Consider the following 15,269-nt stretch of genomic DNA (forward strand, 5'->3'; position numbering starts at 1 on the left):
GAGCAACGCACTGTGCTCTCTAGCAGTGAGCCATGAAGGACTTCTTTGAAGAGTTAATACCTGTCAGATTTTAAAAGTGAATAGAAGTTTACTAAGCCAAGAATGGGAACAGGGAAGGCAAAGGAAGGAGGCACTTCAGGCAAAGAACATTGCATGACTGAAGGCACCCATGCCAAGAATGCAGGTGTACACAAAAACAGTGAGTTCTTATTCAAAGGTTCTTATTTGCATGATTGAGGATGATGGACAGAAGGGTATTAGAGGGTGGGAAATGAGATGAAAATGTGAACATGCAGGCAGAACAAGAAGACCTTGGAGAACATGGAATTAACTGCCTGAATTCAAATTAGACATCAATAACATATCAGTGTTGTTGTTTTTTTAATTAGAATAATTTTAGCTCCTCCGTGTAGATCAATCATTTCCTAGAGTTTTCCAAAAGAAGTATTACACATTTTACTACTTTGACAGGCTCGAAAGACATCTGAGTGTGAATTTCATAAGCAATGAAAAGTCACTGGAGAATTTGAGGCAGATTTGACAGACTTGTACTTTAGAATGATTATTCCAGCAACGGTGTCTATTACAATTGGGGAGGAGAGAGACAAAAGGCAGGTGGGCCAAGTAGATGCTGGAGCAAGAACAGAGGTGAGGTACGATAAAGCTCTGAGTGAAGGCACAGATGAGCTGGAAATTTGCAACAGATGATAGTGGCTACCATAATAAAGTCTGCTGGGGACCAAAAATTTTTAGAAATGAATGCACCTTCCAACAAAGAGAACATGAAGTAAATTGGGGGGGAGGAATGTGTACTGAATTCAAAATTAGGACAAGTTAAAATTCAGATATTGTAGTTGGACAGGATGGATATTCGCAAGTGGACAATTAAAAGGACACTTAGACAAATAGAAGGAATATGAGTTAAAGTATGGGGTGTGGGAAGACAGGCTAGTATTGCCAAAGATGTTGATTGAAAGAAGAGGGATCTGTAATAGCAGAACACAGTTATGGTGAAAGAACCTGTTATGAGACAATAGGAATGTAGCATTATGAATAGGACTCAAAGATATTGGGTGGTAAAAACCAAAGAGATCACATGTCTGTGACTTACCCAGGCCAGAAGGGAAAGTAGTAGCAGGAATTGCTCCAATTCTGACTCAGGTTTGCCCATTTTTTGAGCAATTCTAATTTCTAGTGATTGTTATATTCTTATTACATACCTTCCAGCAAAACACTAAGATAGGTCGGAAGTTTGAAGCACTGTTGAGCATCTCTACTCCCGAAATAGACACATCAGAGTGGACCACCGCAAGAAATTTCTCTTTCAGGGAGCCAGCTACTCTGGCAGGTGGACCTGACTTAATAGAAAGAGCTGGTTGAAGCAGTTCCACAGCCTCCCCTGCATGCTCATGTTGGACGATCTTCATGATTGTCTTTGTGAATTAATGGCCAGATTCTAATGGATGTATGAAAAGACCACTATACCTCTAAAAAAACACTTCATTGTAGAAGTGGGGCAGGAAAGGCATGGGATTGTGAGGGTAAATGTTTAATAGTAATAAGCACCCAATTAGAGAAAAGATGGAGGAAGGCCTTAGCTGGAAATCTAGAGCTTATTGATAAGTTGCTGCGTTCTTCCCACTGGTATTATTTCTTCAGTCCCAAAGGGCCCAGTTGTATTCACATTTAAATCCCAGCACTCTCAATACCTTTTAAATGGATGACAATTCCCCCAAAAGAAAGGGAATTAAAAGGGAAGAGCAAAGCTTAGAACAGAGGAAATGCTTATCATTACACTTTGATTTTGAAAGGGATTATAAAGTTACGAAGAGGAAAAAGGATGTCTCCCACTTATTCCCTCAAGGTTTAGCTGAACGCATTTACAGAGGTGAGACTTGGGGATATAATACAAGGTAGTAAGAAAACTTACTAGATCAAGGTAGAGGTAAAATGGCAGGTAGGGCTGGCTGGCACACCCAATGGCTGGCCAAGGACTTCAGCTTGATTTGCTACAGAGGCAGCCCTTCAGTTGTGGGAGAAATTGTAGTTTTCTAATTACAAGAAAATGGTCCTACTACTCCCCTTGTATTATCTTATCAATTAACTAAGGGAATATACAATCTCAGGCACTTCCTTTTCCACATGCATTCTTAGAGGTGATCATTTTTCTGCAAAAATGAGCAAAACATATGGTCCAAAGGGATTGTACACGTTTTTCTCAAAGTTTGGAGCCCATGGTGATTAAGTTTGGCAAAATAAGAGGAAAAATAACTTAAAAAACTAGGTCTTTTTGTCAATACAGAATCTGTAAAAATACTTTAAAATGGATCAAAAATCCTTTCTATTGAACTATACTATTTTAGCTACTGATAGAAAGATTGTAGACACGCATGAGATGGCTTTAAAAGTACAACAGAATTTTTTTTTTTTTTGAAGAGAGTGAGAGAGGAGAGAGAGAATTTTTTAATATTTATTTTTTTAGTTTTCGGCGGACACAACATCTTTGTTTGTATGTGGTGCTGAGGATCAAACCCGGGCCGCACGCATGCCAGGCAAGCGTGCTACCACTTGAGCCACATCCCCAGCCCCTAAAAGTACAACAGAATTTGTGGGGTTTAATTTCCAATTGTTCTGCCATCAACAAGAGTATACAAAATTTTTTTTAAAAGCAGGGGTCTTAAACTTACCACAAAGAGGGCATCTTGAAAATATGAAAATTACTGAACCAACCATTAAGAGAACTGGAGTATTAAATTAATGCTATTAATATTAATATTTAAAAGGTGAAGAATTGTTAGAAACCTTGTCTTAAAACTTTGTGCAGTAAACCACTCCTAAAAGTGAGCACTTCAAACCTATTGATCCCAAATGATAGAAGACAGTATTTGTTGATGAAATCCCCACAATGGATTAATGGGCTGCATAGCATGAGGAATTATCTGATTTGATTTTTAAAATTTCTGCATATTAACGTCAATAACACTTTTATAGTCAAAAATTGCTGCTAATTCTTTCCTTAAAAATCCCTCACAGGAAATGCATTACTTGATGTACTTGTCATTTTTCCTTATCATATAAAGAAATAAAATATAGTCGTGCACCTCATTCTGATGGTGCATATGTACATATAGGAGGATCTAATTTTCCAACATGCTCATAATGTATTACAGTGGACTATATTTCTATTACTTGGACATTTTATTTTTTTGAGATCTTAGGGATCAAATCAAGGGCCTTGCACATGTAGGGCAAGTGCTTTCCCACCAAGCCATAGCGCCAGTGTATTTGATCATATTTTAGATGTGCATAAACCTGCTGAGAAAACCTGCATGGATTATAACGGGCCTATTTTAATGCCAGGAAATGGAACTCATCTTTGGGACATCTTCCTCTTGTTATATTAAGGTCCTAAGCTATCAGAGCACGTATACAGGCTTTTTTTTTCCCCCTAAATAAAACAGTCTCCATTACTTATATATGTGTATTATGTTCAGGCGTGCACGTGCGCGCGCACGCACACACACACACACACTCATTCTGGAAAACTATTACAGACTATTTCTCCTACTTAAAAACTGTACACTATGAAAATTAGATAAAAAGCCGTCTGATAAAATCTTATCTTAAAACAAAGTATGTCTAACCAACTTTACTTTTAAATATTGTACAAATTCTTTTCTGGTTAAAAATATCTAGTGATCATTCAGATATCGGATAATGGGAGGCTATAGGCTGATTGTCTTTTTTTAAATTTTTTTTTTAGTTGTCAATGGACATTTATTTTATTTATTGATACATGGTGCTGATAATCGAACCCAGTGACTCACATATGCTAGGCAAGTGCTCTGCCACTGAGCTACAACCTCAGCCCCTGATTGTCATTTTGAGGTGTGCTTTAACTGTCCTGTTTCTAAATGCCCTAACCTCCCAGTCACTGTCTTTTTTCCCCACTTAGTTTTCTAAAAAGGGCAAAACATCTTTGAAGACCTACTGTCAGTTTCATGACCTGGAACTTTTCTGTATAGGGAAAAAGCTAAAACCCAGAGAAAGTCAACAGAATAACAATCATTTCAAATCAGAGACAATGAATTTTTTTCTCATTTATTCAAATTCACTGCAGGAGTAAACACTAAAAGATTAAAAAACAAAACAAAAATTCACACTGCAGTATGTACAGTTTCATGACATCACATGAAGAAATTAAATTTCTAATAAAAATGACAAATTATATTACTGAGCAGGTTGCATCAAAGCTGGCTGTGTAAACCCCAGATTCTTACCATAAACGGTAATGTGCCTGTATTCCAGTATTAACAAACACTGGCAGACACCTGGTATAATATTATGTTTCCAATGGGATTTAAAAATTCATGAAAGTAGTTGCGTGAATTCTTTATGTTGAAAAGTGGTTGACTCGATTAAAAAAAAAAAATTTTAAGACCCTTGGATTCAAAGCACATTCTTTCACAAAGCTTAAGCCACAGAAGTCATGTCCAGAAATGGAATACTGTCATGTTAGGATGAACATCTGATCTGACTTGTTAAGACATTTTGCCAAATGCACAGATGCACAGGGTCCCCCATGCACTTTTCATGCAGCAGGTAATCACAACTTAAATAAAAGGTTTATTCTATACATTTGTCCAGACTTGCAACTGTATACATACATGCACAATTTTTAAACCTGTCTGATTATATTTACACTTATACATGGAATATACAGGAACCAAAGAGATTAAAAGGCTTTTCTGTTGCATTAGAACAATACAAAATATGTATTTTTCATTAAGGAAATCATTATTTACATCACCTTTAAAAACCAATTTTAACATCTTCATGTAACAAGTCAATATATATATATACATATTACATATATATATATATAAAATATATACTCTCACCAGTTTACTCTTCTGTAAGATGCAGTAGAGAATAAACAGGTAATGCTACCTTACTGATGTCAACGGGAGCTGTAGTACCCTTTCACAAATGACTTTATTAGGAAGAAACTGCCTCGATATCTAAAATAGTCCTTGAAAATGTGTATATGTGCATCCTTGTATTTATATGTGCATAAATAAATTGAATTTATGGATGTATGCCCTTTCTTACTGCTCTTCTTTAAAATCATTCTAAACTCAAATTGGGGGACATTCTCTAGTAAATCAGAACAGTGTTCTTTGTAGTCATATTTATTTCTGTATTACATATTCTCATTCCTTTGTTAACAACAATAGAAACAACCAACCCATCAACCAACCAACCAAACAAAAGAACTAACAAACAAACAAACAAAAAATACAGCAATGCTGGCTCTGGATGCTCGTCCCTGACCTAAAAGTCACTCCCTTGTAAAAAGTCCATTCTCCCTAACTAAGAGAGAATATTAACATTTTTTTCTGACATACACCTAATGTTCCAGACCTTTCACAATGCCTGAGAAAAATGACTTGCTGAAAAGTTTGTTTCTAAGTGTAGACAATGAGATTGTCACAGAACGGATACGGAATAGACTAACTATATTCACTGGCCAGTGGAATCTTCATGTCAGAATAAGCAGATGCCTTCATCTCCTTGTGATGCAGTGTATTTGCTCCTATTACTGTATAACATATCCAGTAACTATTTACAAATCATTTTGAGAAAAAAAATAATCATTTTAGCATTTTAGAACATATTAAGAAATAACAACCTTTTTAATACAAAAATTTTAGAAACAATTTCAAGTAGAACAAGTTCAAATACATTTCCTTCTAATTAATAGTTTTTATACAGTAATTTTTGATGGGTTAGTTGCTAACCTGGCTCACAACTGAAAACAAAAAATATTACCTGGTGAATGAACTGTGGATTATGAAAACTGAACTTAAAAAAAAATAAGACTTGTTTTAAGACTAACATCCCATTGGCTCAACTACATATTAAGTCTTTCCAAAACCCTTTTGGATATCTGCTTTTAATTACTATTTATAACAAATAAATCCAATGGAGTTATTGTATACATTTTCATGGATATGTGCCTTTTGTACTTTTTTGCTAATAAGTCAATCTGAGTTTAGTTCCTTTCTTGGGTTTGAACTAAATGTTTTAATCTTTGTCAGCACTGTTCTTAGGACAATGATTTTAATAGAAGATAAGGATGTATTCAGGAGAAGTTTTCAAATCATCCTGGAATCACCTGAGTTTGGTAAGTGGCCCTGTTATTCCATCCCTAAGGCTAATTAAGTAGATGTTACTCATTAGAACACATAAATAATAGATTTTCCTGAGATGTTGAGCCAGATATGAAAGTTGTCCCCTCCACCCAATTTTTGTGTCATAAAAAGTATTCTGAACCCGATTTCCAAAGACATAACGGCAATATAGGAACTACAATATTGCAAATTTTGAGTTGACATATGACTACTGGGGAAAATATAGGCATCAGATAGTTTCTTTACAGACTCATGTTCTGAGAAAAGTCATCAGCAATGGTTCTCAAACATCTAAGGAGCATGTTAAGATGCAGATGGAAGATCCCAAGTCCACTCAGCAGAGATCCTTGTTTTGTAGGTCCAAGATGCTGCCTATGGATCTGCATTTTAAAACAAGTGCTCTAGATGATTCTAATGCAGGTGTTCTGAGTCCAGCTTTAAGAAATCCTGGTCATAAGACTCACAGGTACCACAGAAATGGTGAGAATCAACTTTTACAAGAGATGGCGAAAATTGTCCAAAGAAAAGCCATTTTTTGCTTCTGTTAAAAAAAATGTTTAAATAGTCAACTATTCAGTAAACCACCTGAAGATAAATGTTAACTTTCCTAATTCTGTAAAAGGAGTATTTATTTAGTAAAGTAGTTAAAATACAAAAAATGGAAATCTGCCTTTTTTTTTTTAAAGGATCTATCAAACTTCCCTAATTTTAATCAATTTTTACTAAATAGTACAAGGTTTAAAGAAATGTATATTGAAAAGGTCTGGGTGGGGGCAGACACAAAACCCTTTCTAAGTGTTTAAAAATAAATACGTTTTTTAGCAAAAAGTGAAAAATGTTAAGCATATTTTTTCTGACTTATTTTTGAATTGGATATGAGATGTGAATCATCACTATTTTTTTATTTAATAATTACCCTTTAAAGAGTTTGAACTTTAAAAACATGTGTTATGCAAGCTGACTTCTGAAATGCAAAATAAAGTACCCTAATGAAGGCAAAAGGCAGCAAAATGCATTAATCCACTGTGGATGGAATTTTACATTTTAATGTATGCCTCTTATTTATGATTATAAAAGAATTTCATTCATAGGCTACTCACAGTTGTTATCTGGTGCATACAGAAGTGTTACCAGTTTGCTAGTTCAATAGCTTCCTCATGACATCTAATGTTAAGCAAAAATTAGTATGCATATTTAAACATCACCAGTAACCAATACTTTTCAAAATGAAAAAAAGTTTCAATTATACCATGCTTTTCTCAAATCATGCTCTTATTTATACAGATCTCAAGTTCATACTAAGTAGTTTTAAAAAGATCCAAAGCTTGATGGCAGGTTCATTTTATTCTGATTCCTTTTTTATTGTTACCACATTTCCCAGAAGTCCGTACACCTCTCCATTTGCACTGTGTGGGTGAGAAGCATTATTTCCCATATGGCTATTGTAAGGGCTTCTTAAATTAAAGAAAGAAGCTTTAGTTTCTGCAGCAGGAAGTAACTCTTCTTTGATTGTAACCTGTGAGACACTTTCGGCAGACGAAGGTTCCCTCCATATGTCCTTGTCCTGTGTTTCTCGGCTGGTAACAGAATTGCCTCCTTTCTGGAGCATGTAATACAGTATTGGGTTAGTTTTGGTCAGTCTTGGAGAGTCTTTTTCATATTCATTCTTATCCACATCTGTGATAACCCACTTAATGGGTCCCTTCTCACTGGGCATGGAACACCCATTCAAAAGCCCAGATTCTGGTCTAGACCCCACACAGCCCAAGTGCTCAGGGAAAGGAGGGCTCACAGGAGATTTTACCATTCCTGGGTATGAAAATGTCCTGTTGTCCATGCAACTGTTGGGCTGAGAGGAACTGTACATCAGTCCATTTAAAGAAGAAAGGCTAAATTCAGGTTTGCTATTGGTCACATTGTTTTTGTGTCCTTTCTTTTTACTGTCAACAACAGAGTTACTCCTGTGTGGGGACAAGTCTCGAACACAGTTTTCTGAGAGAAGCAGCTGTTTCAGAACATTGAAGCTTTTACTCTCTCTGGCCCAACTCCTATGTTCACTTTCGTTGGCTGAACCATGACCAGCAGGATATTTAAATTCAAGATCATTTCTGCTAAATTTCAGCTCCTCCTGGTTAAGCAAGGATCCATAAAGTACTTCTGGAGCACTGTGATTATTTGCAGCATCAACAATGTTATTTTTCATCTTTTTAAATGGACTTTCTAATGGCTCAGTATAAAGCTTCCTTTTCTTAGGGACCATGCAAAGATTCTTTGATTCTAGTGGTGTCAGTTCACTATTTCTGTGACTCTTGTCCAGATCATCTGCCAGATAACCCTCTTGATTCTGTCTCAGCAATCGGCTTAACAGACCATTCTTTGAGAAGGAAAAATCCTGAGGTGAAACAGGTTCTGATTTAAAGTCCTCAGACATTGGTAAGGCAGCTGCGCTTCTCTGCGTGGTGGGATTCATACCTAAGAATGGGCTGCTCTTCGCATCATGGCTCAAGTGCACATTTGTATTATGAATATGTAAGTCATCACAAGGCTCAGATTTTATTTTCACCATCAATATCTGTTCACTTAAAGCTCTCTCTGTATGTTCCTGAGTACTTTCATCTCTTACAGGAATTTTTTCTTTCTTTTCACTCTTACCTTTGTTGGGATTTCCCAGAAGCAACTGGAGAACAGTACGTCTTTCTAGCAGATTTTCTATTTCAGAACCAGAAAGTCCTGGTTCCGAAACTGCTGGTTGATTACTGAATGCTATATTTTCCTCAACTGTATTTGTTTTATTTGACAGCAAAGGGCTATTTAATCTATCAATTATACCCACAGGTTTATCTGTGTTTACACTTAACAACTGTTTGCTGGGTCTCTGCTCTTCCGCTGCCACGGAAGACTGCATTCCACACTGTGCCAAATTCTGTAATAGTTTACTGGCACTAAAAGTTGCAGAATTTTGCGCACCTTCATTTTGAGCTGGTTTCTCTCCTTGTGATTCTTTGCTTTTTGTAAGGTCCATCAAGTGGTTAGATGTAGTATTTGCCATCTTTTCAGACTGAGTACTGCAGGCATATGGTGGAGAATTCCATTTGATGACCAGAGAGTGTTGAGAAAGATTGATGGGAGACTCTGCTTTGGCCGATGTAAATAATGGTGGAGTACTCACTGGAGTAGTCCTGTTTGTACTGGGGCTTTCTATTACAGAAGTCCTTGTATAATTCTGAGTATTGAACTTTGTCACATCACTGTGTACTCCCTGAGGGCTGGTGATTTTTTCTACATTTTCTTCATTTTTATGGCCAAGTAGCAATTGAAGAAGTGTTACTTTCTGGTGTGAATTTAGCTTAGAATTATTTGAGGTATCATGATCCTCTTTGACGTCTACATCAGGGACTTTCGGATCCCAAGTGTTTAGCAAGGACTGAGTTAAATTATCAAGAGAAACAGGCTGGTCCGATTCTGGTTTTTCAATGCGGTGTTTGCAAGACAAGTCTATGGGAACACAGTTGGAATAAGAACTTTCATCACCGCTGCTGTCATCTGTAAAACTAGGATTGTTGTCTGAATACTCATCAATAGTTGTGGGAGTACTCCCATCCTCAAACATGCTTCCCCTCTCATTCTGATTATGTCCATTCATTGGCTTAGGTATGGTCTGGCTTTTAAGAAGATGTAAAAGCAAACTATTGTTAGCAGCTTGTTTTATGTTGTTTCTTTCCAGTGAGTTCTTATAGCCTGGAGTTTTGGGAGAAGAAGGAACAACGCCAGTTGGATTTTGAAATGTTGTAGCATTACTTTTGCTAGCCACTAATTTGCTTGATGTTCGTGCCTGACCATTGAGATGGCTTGACATTCCTTTTGAGATCTGGAAACTGCCTACATCCTTCTGGCCATTCTCTTGTAATCTGGCCATAGCAGCAAGTCTTTCGCTTGCTGCTTGATTTGCATTTTGTGTTTTTAAAGCATGTTCCCGAGAATACTGCTGCAGGTGGGCTTCACTGGAGAGGAGTAATGCTAATTGACTGCAGGCAACGCTAGGTTTAGGTGAGGTGGCAGGACTAGCTCTTTTTTCCACCATGCTTGCAACAGCCTGTAATCTTGCTGCACATGACAAGGGCTCACCCATGACCTTTGTTCCACTCTGTCCAATATGATGAGGCGACTCTACAAACCTGTCTCTGATGAGGTTTTTAGTTACATCAGGAAGATTGGTATCTGGCTTTTGATCTTTAGCTTTACTTTTTTTCAATAAAGTTTTTAAGTGACTTGATGCAACACCATAGCACCTTAAATCCTTCTCTACTTTTAAAGAATCATGACTGAGGGCATATCCTTGCTCCTTGAGGCTCTGCCTAATTTGTTGTGACAGGGCAACAGTCTGCAGCCTCGAGCTGAATGACTGAAGCAAAGAGGCCAGTAATGTGCTGTCCTGTTTGCCTTTAGGCACATTGTCAACCATGCCAGCTAGCAAAGCTTCCTTCTTTACGTTTAAATTTACGATGGAATCAGACAGCCTCTTCCGCTTTGCTGCATTCCAGTCCTCAGAAGACTGCAACAGTCTGGCTTTTTTGAGATGCAGCATGCCAGATCCCTGGTATGTGTGTGTATTGACAACTGGACCATTACTTTGACAGGTGGGAAATGCACTGCCAGAAATGTTAAAGTTCTGATCTTCTTCATTGTGCCCAGCAGACTTTTTGTCAACGGCAGTACCTGATCCCCCTGCAGCCTGATGCATTAGTAATCCTTCTAGGTAAGTTAAAACAATAGAATCCTGATGCACATCAGAGCCAAGCTCTTCTCCATGAGTCATGTTCAATAGAAGTGTTCACAAGGGCTTGGTTTCTATTTACTTTAAAGGATGATTTTCTGTAGGTGAGTGAGATTCAACTTTAATAAGTGAGTATCAGTTTATCACCTTCCATAGCAATCAGGTAGAGAGGTACTGTTACATTCTGACCAAGATTTCTTCTGGCAATGACAAGATAAAAGGCAGGTAAATTCCAATGCAGTCTCTCCAGAGTTGATCAACTTCTAAGAAGCAGAATTCCTCAATACACAGGTCTGTAGTAGCAAGCAAGCAGACAATTCTTAGTGAATATATTGCTTTTCCATCTTCATCTTTTGTTCTTCATTAAATGCAAATATCAGTAGTCTAAGAAAATAAAAATAAAAATCATTAAGTAGAGGCAAAGACAAGGTCATGCTATAATACCTATAAGAAAAGAATATAGCATTTACAAGTTTATATGTACACATATACCTATATAATATGCACATATATGCATTATAGTTGCTTCTTTAGTAATTAATGCTTCAGTGTTTTATAACTGTCTTCTAAAGTCTGCCAAGATTTTGATTTTTCATATGCACCTTTCTGCAAAGTAATATGAATGCTAAGTTTCCTTTAAAATTTTATACCTCCATTAGGGAGCTAGAATTAGTGTCCTTACATTACTATGCACTTAGGAAGAAACAAAAGCAAATGTGCTGGAAAAGAAAGAGATGTATGTGATATGGACTCATCTGATAAGTCTGATGAGTGGCTGAGGCCAACAGAACACATTCACTTCTGACATTATTCCCCAAACACACCAGACAATGAATAACTAATTTTTAGAATTTTTCAAAAACAGAAAAAAAGAAGGAAGCATTAAGAAGTTGAAGATTATTTTGTGGGCCTGTGCACTTATGACAGTCTTAATCATATACATGAACATTATAATATAATCACAAGTTTAAATACTTATAGTATTTACCATGACTTTAATATTAAAGAGAGTGATTCTTAAGAAGCTCATTCAGACATAACCAGTGAATATCTGGGCCCAACAGATAGTTTCTTAATACTTAAGTCAATGTACAAATAATTTACATAATTATTTATAAATAACTTACATAATTATTTATACAACCCCATAATTTTGTTCCAATTTTTAATAACAAAAAGCGTCTAGCTTTTCTGTTTCTTATTTTTATACTTTTGAAATTCAAAATACGTTACTTTTGAAAATGAGATCATAATTTACATTGAAGAGAGGATAGACTTCTTTGTTCTGTAATTGCCAAATATTTTTCACTTTTAGATTTATGAACATCAATTACAGTGATAGATCCAAGAACTATTTTGTTTCCATATCACCTCTCTCTTTACAATCTTCTTTACACCTGCTGTCAGTACTTGTACTTATGAACAGATTCACTTAAATTTGGGTATTCAACATAAAGGATGAAATAATAATTTCATACATCATTCAAGTTAAAAAGGGCAATCAGGGTTGGGCATGGTGGCACACATCTATAATCCCAGCAACTGGGGAGTCTGAGGCAGGAGGATCATGAGTTCAAAGCCAGCCACAGGAACTTGGCAAGGCCCTAAGCAACTTAGTGAGACCCTGTTCCTAAATAAAATATAAAAAGGGCTGGGGATGTGGCTCAGTGGTTAAGTACCCCTGGGTTCAATCCTGGTACAAAACCAAAACAAAACAAAACCAAAAACCCAACAAACAAACAAACAGACAAACAAAAAAAAACCCTATCCTGTTCTCTCACTAATTCTTGAATTGGAGAAAATCCATTTAGGATACTGTCATATGAAGATAACACCTAGCTATGCTGCTTATACAAGTCAATGGCAGTGTCATCATTCATGTCTACAGTGCTATTAGTCTCTTTGCATTCACCTTCTGTTTGAAACAGCTCCCCATGTCAAGTTTATTCTCTAACATTCTGGACAAAAAATGAAAAATTGTGAATACTCAATTGTATTTAATAAAAACAAAATTCAGACTTTACCTCCATATTATTTTTACATTCTTGAAAGTTGATGCAGCATTGTAAAATATGCAAAAAGAACACTGAAGATGGCATCATAGTGAGGACTTATTTCACTATTATGCCATCTTTGTAGACACTTCAATTACTTTTGTCTGTTTTAGGGCACTTGGAAATAAGTGATGGACTGATTCCCAAAAAAGTAAAATGGCTTAAAGAGATAAGAAAAATAAGACCACTAAAATTCCATAAAGTTCCTCCAAATTATAAAATGTTCTGACATATATGGTAATAACAAGATACAATGTTTTATTCTATTAAAAACATTCACTACAATTTTTCAAAAGAAAATAATTCACATATTATGATCTTTCCTACCAGTTAGAAATGTTCTTTTTAAAAATTCTTAAAATATCAAGGTCCAAAGAAACCCTGATAATTCATCTCTAACTACTTAACAATATGAAAATTACAAACTAAATCCTTTTATTAGTTTTAAATTATAACCATAAAAATCTTTTAAATTTGATAAAACTGAGATTTTACTGATTTATTAGCATGAAGCATGTTTGGTGAGACATTTATTAAAGAAACCAAATAATAAAAGAATTCTATGTAATCTTGACCATATATAGACAGATTCCAGGAAAATCTAAGTTCAATATACAGATTAGTTTAAAGAAATTAAATCTTAAACATCCTGTAATCAGCTTGATTACAAGAGTGTATTTTTCACAGGGGTGCTCTGTGTGTCAGGCGGTGCGTACTTGAACCATTCAATGACTAACCTACATCCCAAGTCCTTTTAGTTTTTTTGAGACAAGATATTATAAATTGCCTATTTTGCTTTGGACTTGTGATACTTCTTTCTTAGCCTCTGGAGTGGCTGGGATTATGAGAATGCCAGCCACCCCACCCAGCTGCACTTAAAAATATAAAAAATATGCACTTGAAAAGTATGAAATTAGGTTGGAGTGTAAAAATTTTTTAAATCCATAAATAATCTGCATATCAATAGTTTGTTGCCCTATGAGTCTTTAAACTAGTTCAACTATTTCCTATTTGGAAATATTTCATTAAGGAATGAGATTTTACTTAGATAAATGAAAGATACATTTACTAGAATTACTATATGTGGGATTGGTTTTGGTTGAGAATAGGTAAATAATAACAAAAGTTTTTCTCTAGCTGCTTTTGGATTCAATCTTACCTGCAATCAAATTCTCCCTTAAAAACACATTTAAAGGATGTCACTTGGAATGTTTGAGGAATATCTCACAACTTCCAATTGTTTCTATGAAATCTTCCCCAATTTTTTTCTGTATTATCAAGTATATCTCTTTGCATAATAAGTTTAAAGGGATTTCAGCAATGCAGCTTCAGGAGCATTTGGATTCTTAGTTTTAAAATACTAAAAAATCAGAAGGGTCACTTAATTGTGGCACTCAATAATAACTCCTATTGGGCAATATTACATATTATATGTGTGTGTATGCGGGGGGTAGGTACTGGCATTAAACCTAGTACCCACCTATCCTGTGGATTATTTCATGGATGGTTTTTATATAATGCTTTTATATATAAGAAAGACACCGAGAGATTTCACTTAATATTAGTAGGAAAATATTAAAGTATAAAGTAGATTCCAAAATCCTAATTATTGAACTTTTTATTTAAATAATAGAGATCCAGGTAAAAACTTTAGAGAATGCTTAGCATTCTCTAGTGTTGATGTTTTAAAATCTGAACAGGAAACACAAACTCAAGATTAATTTAACAGCAGGATATAACACCAAACATTTTACCCAAATGGAAGAATGAGCTTTCCAAACCAAATGACATGAAAAACTAGAATACCTAAAAAACAATACTTCAATTTCTTAGAAGAAAGGAAAAGTAACATTTTAGATAAAGACTCTGAAGACTGCCAGGAGCAGTGGCTCATGCCTATAATCCCCAAAGGAGGCTGAGACAGGAAGATTGTGAGTTCAAGGTTAGCCTTAGCAAAAAGCAAGGTGCTAAACAACTAAAGTGAGACCCTGTCACTAAATAAAATACAAAAAACAGGGCTGGGGATGTGGCTCTGTGGTCAAGTGTCCCTGAGTTCAACCCCTGTTTACCCCCACCCCCCAAAAGTGAAGACTACAGTGAATTCCTTATTCAACAGACTCACAACAGATGAGCAAAAGAATAAGACTGAAATTTCATTTATTAGAATATATTTCTGATTTCTTGAAAAAATAAATCAAAATTAGTATGTCTTTTGATAGAATTTGAATTATTCCAATGTATTAACTA

At 35.7% G+C, this 15,269-nt stretch overlaps 1 protein-coding gene across 6 annotated transcripts in view; it reads right to left on the reverse strand.

Moving 5' to 3' along the window:
* Positions 1-4,087: 4,087 nt before the first annotated feature.
* Nrip1 (nuclear receptor interacting protein 1) overlaps positions 4,088-15,269 on the reverse strand; it is an 84,979-nt gene continuing 73,797 nt past the window's right edge. For all 6 annotated transcript variants that reach the window (XM_015478651.2, XM_048803517.1, XM_048803520.1 and 3 more), the window contains one exon: positions 4,088-11,352. In XM_015478651.2, coding sequence (XP_015334137.1) covers positions 7,537-11,010 — 3,474 coding nt within the window. In that variant the 5' untranslated portion in view covers positions 11,011-11,352 and the 3' untranslated portion in view covers positions 4,088-7,536. The remainder of the gene's footprint in view (positions 11,353-15,269) is intronic.

The sequence above is a fragment of the Marmota marmota genome, unplaced genomic scaffold (assembly GCF_001458135.2).
Source record: "Marmota marmota marmota unplaced genomic scaffold, marMar, whole genome shotgun sequence".
Classification (NCBI taxonomy): domain Eukaryota; kingdom Metazoa; phylum Chordata; class Mammalia; order Rodentia; family Sciuridae; genus Marmota; species Marmota marmota.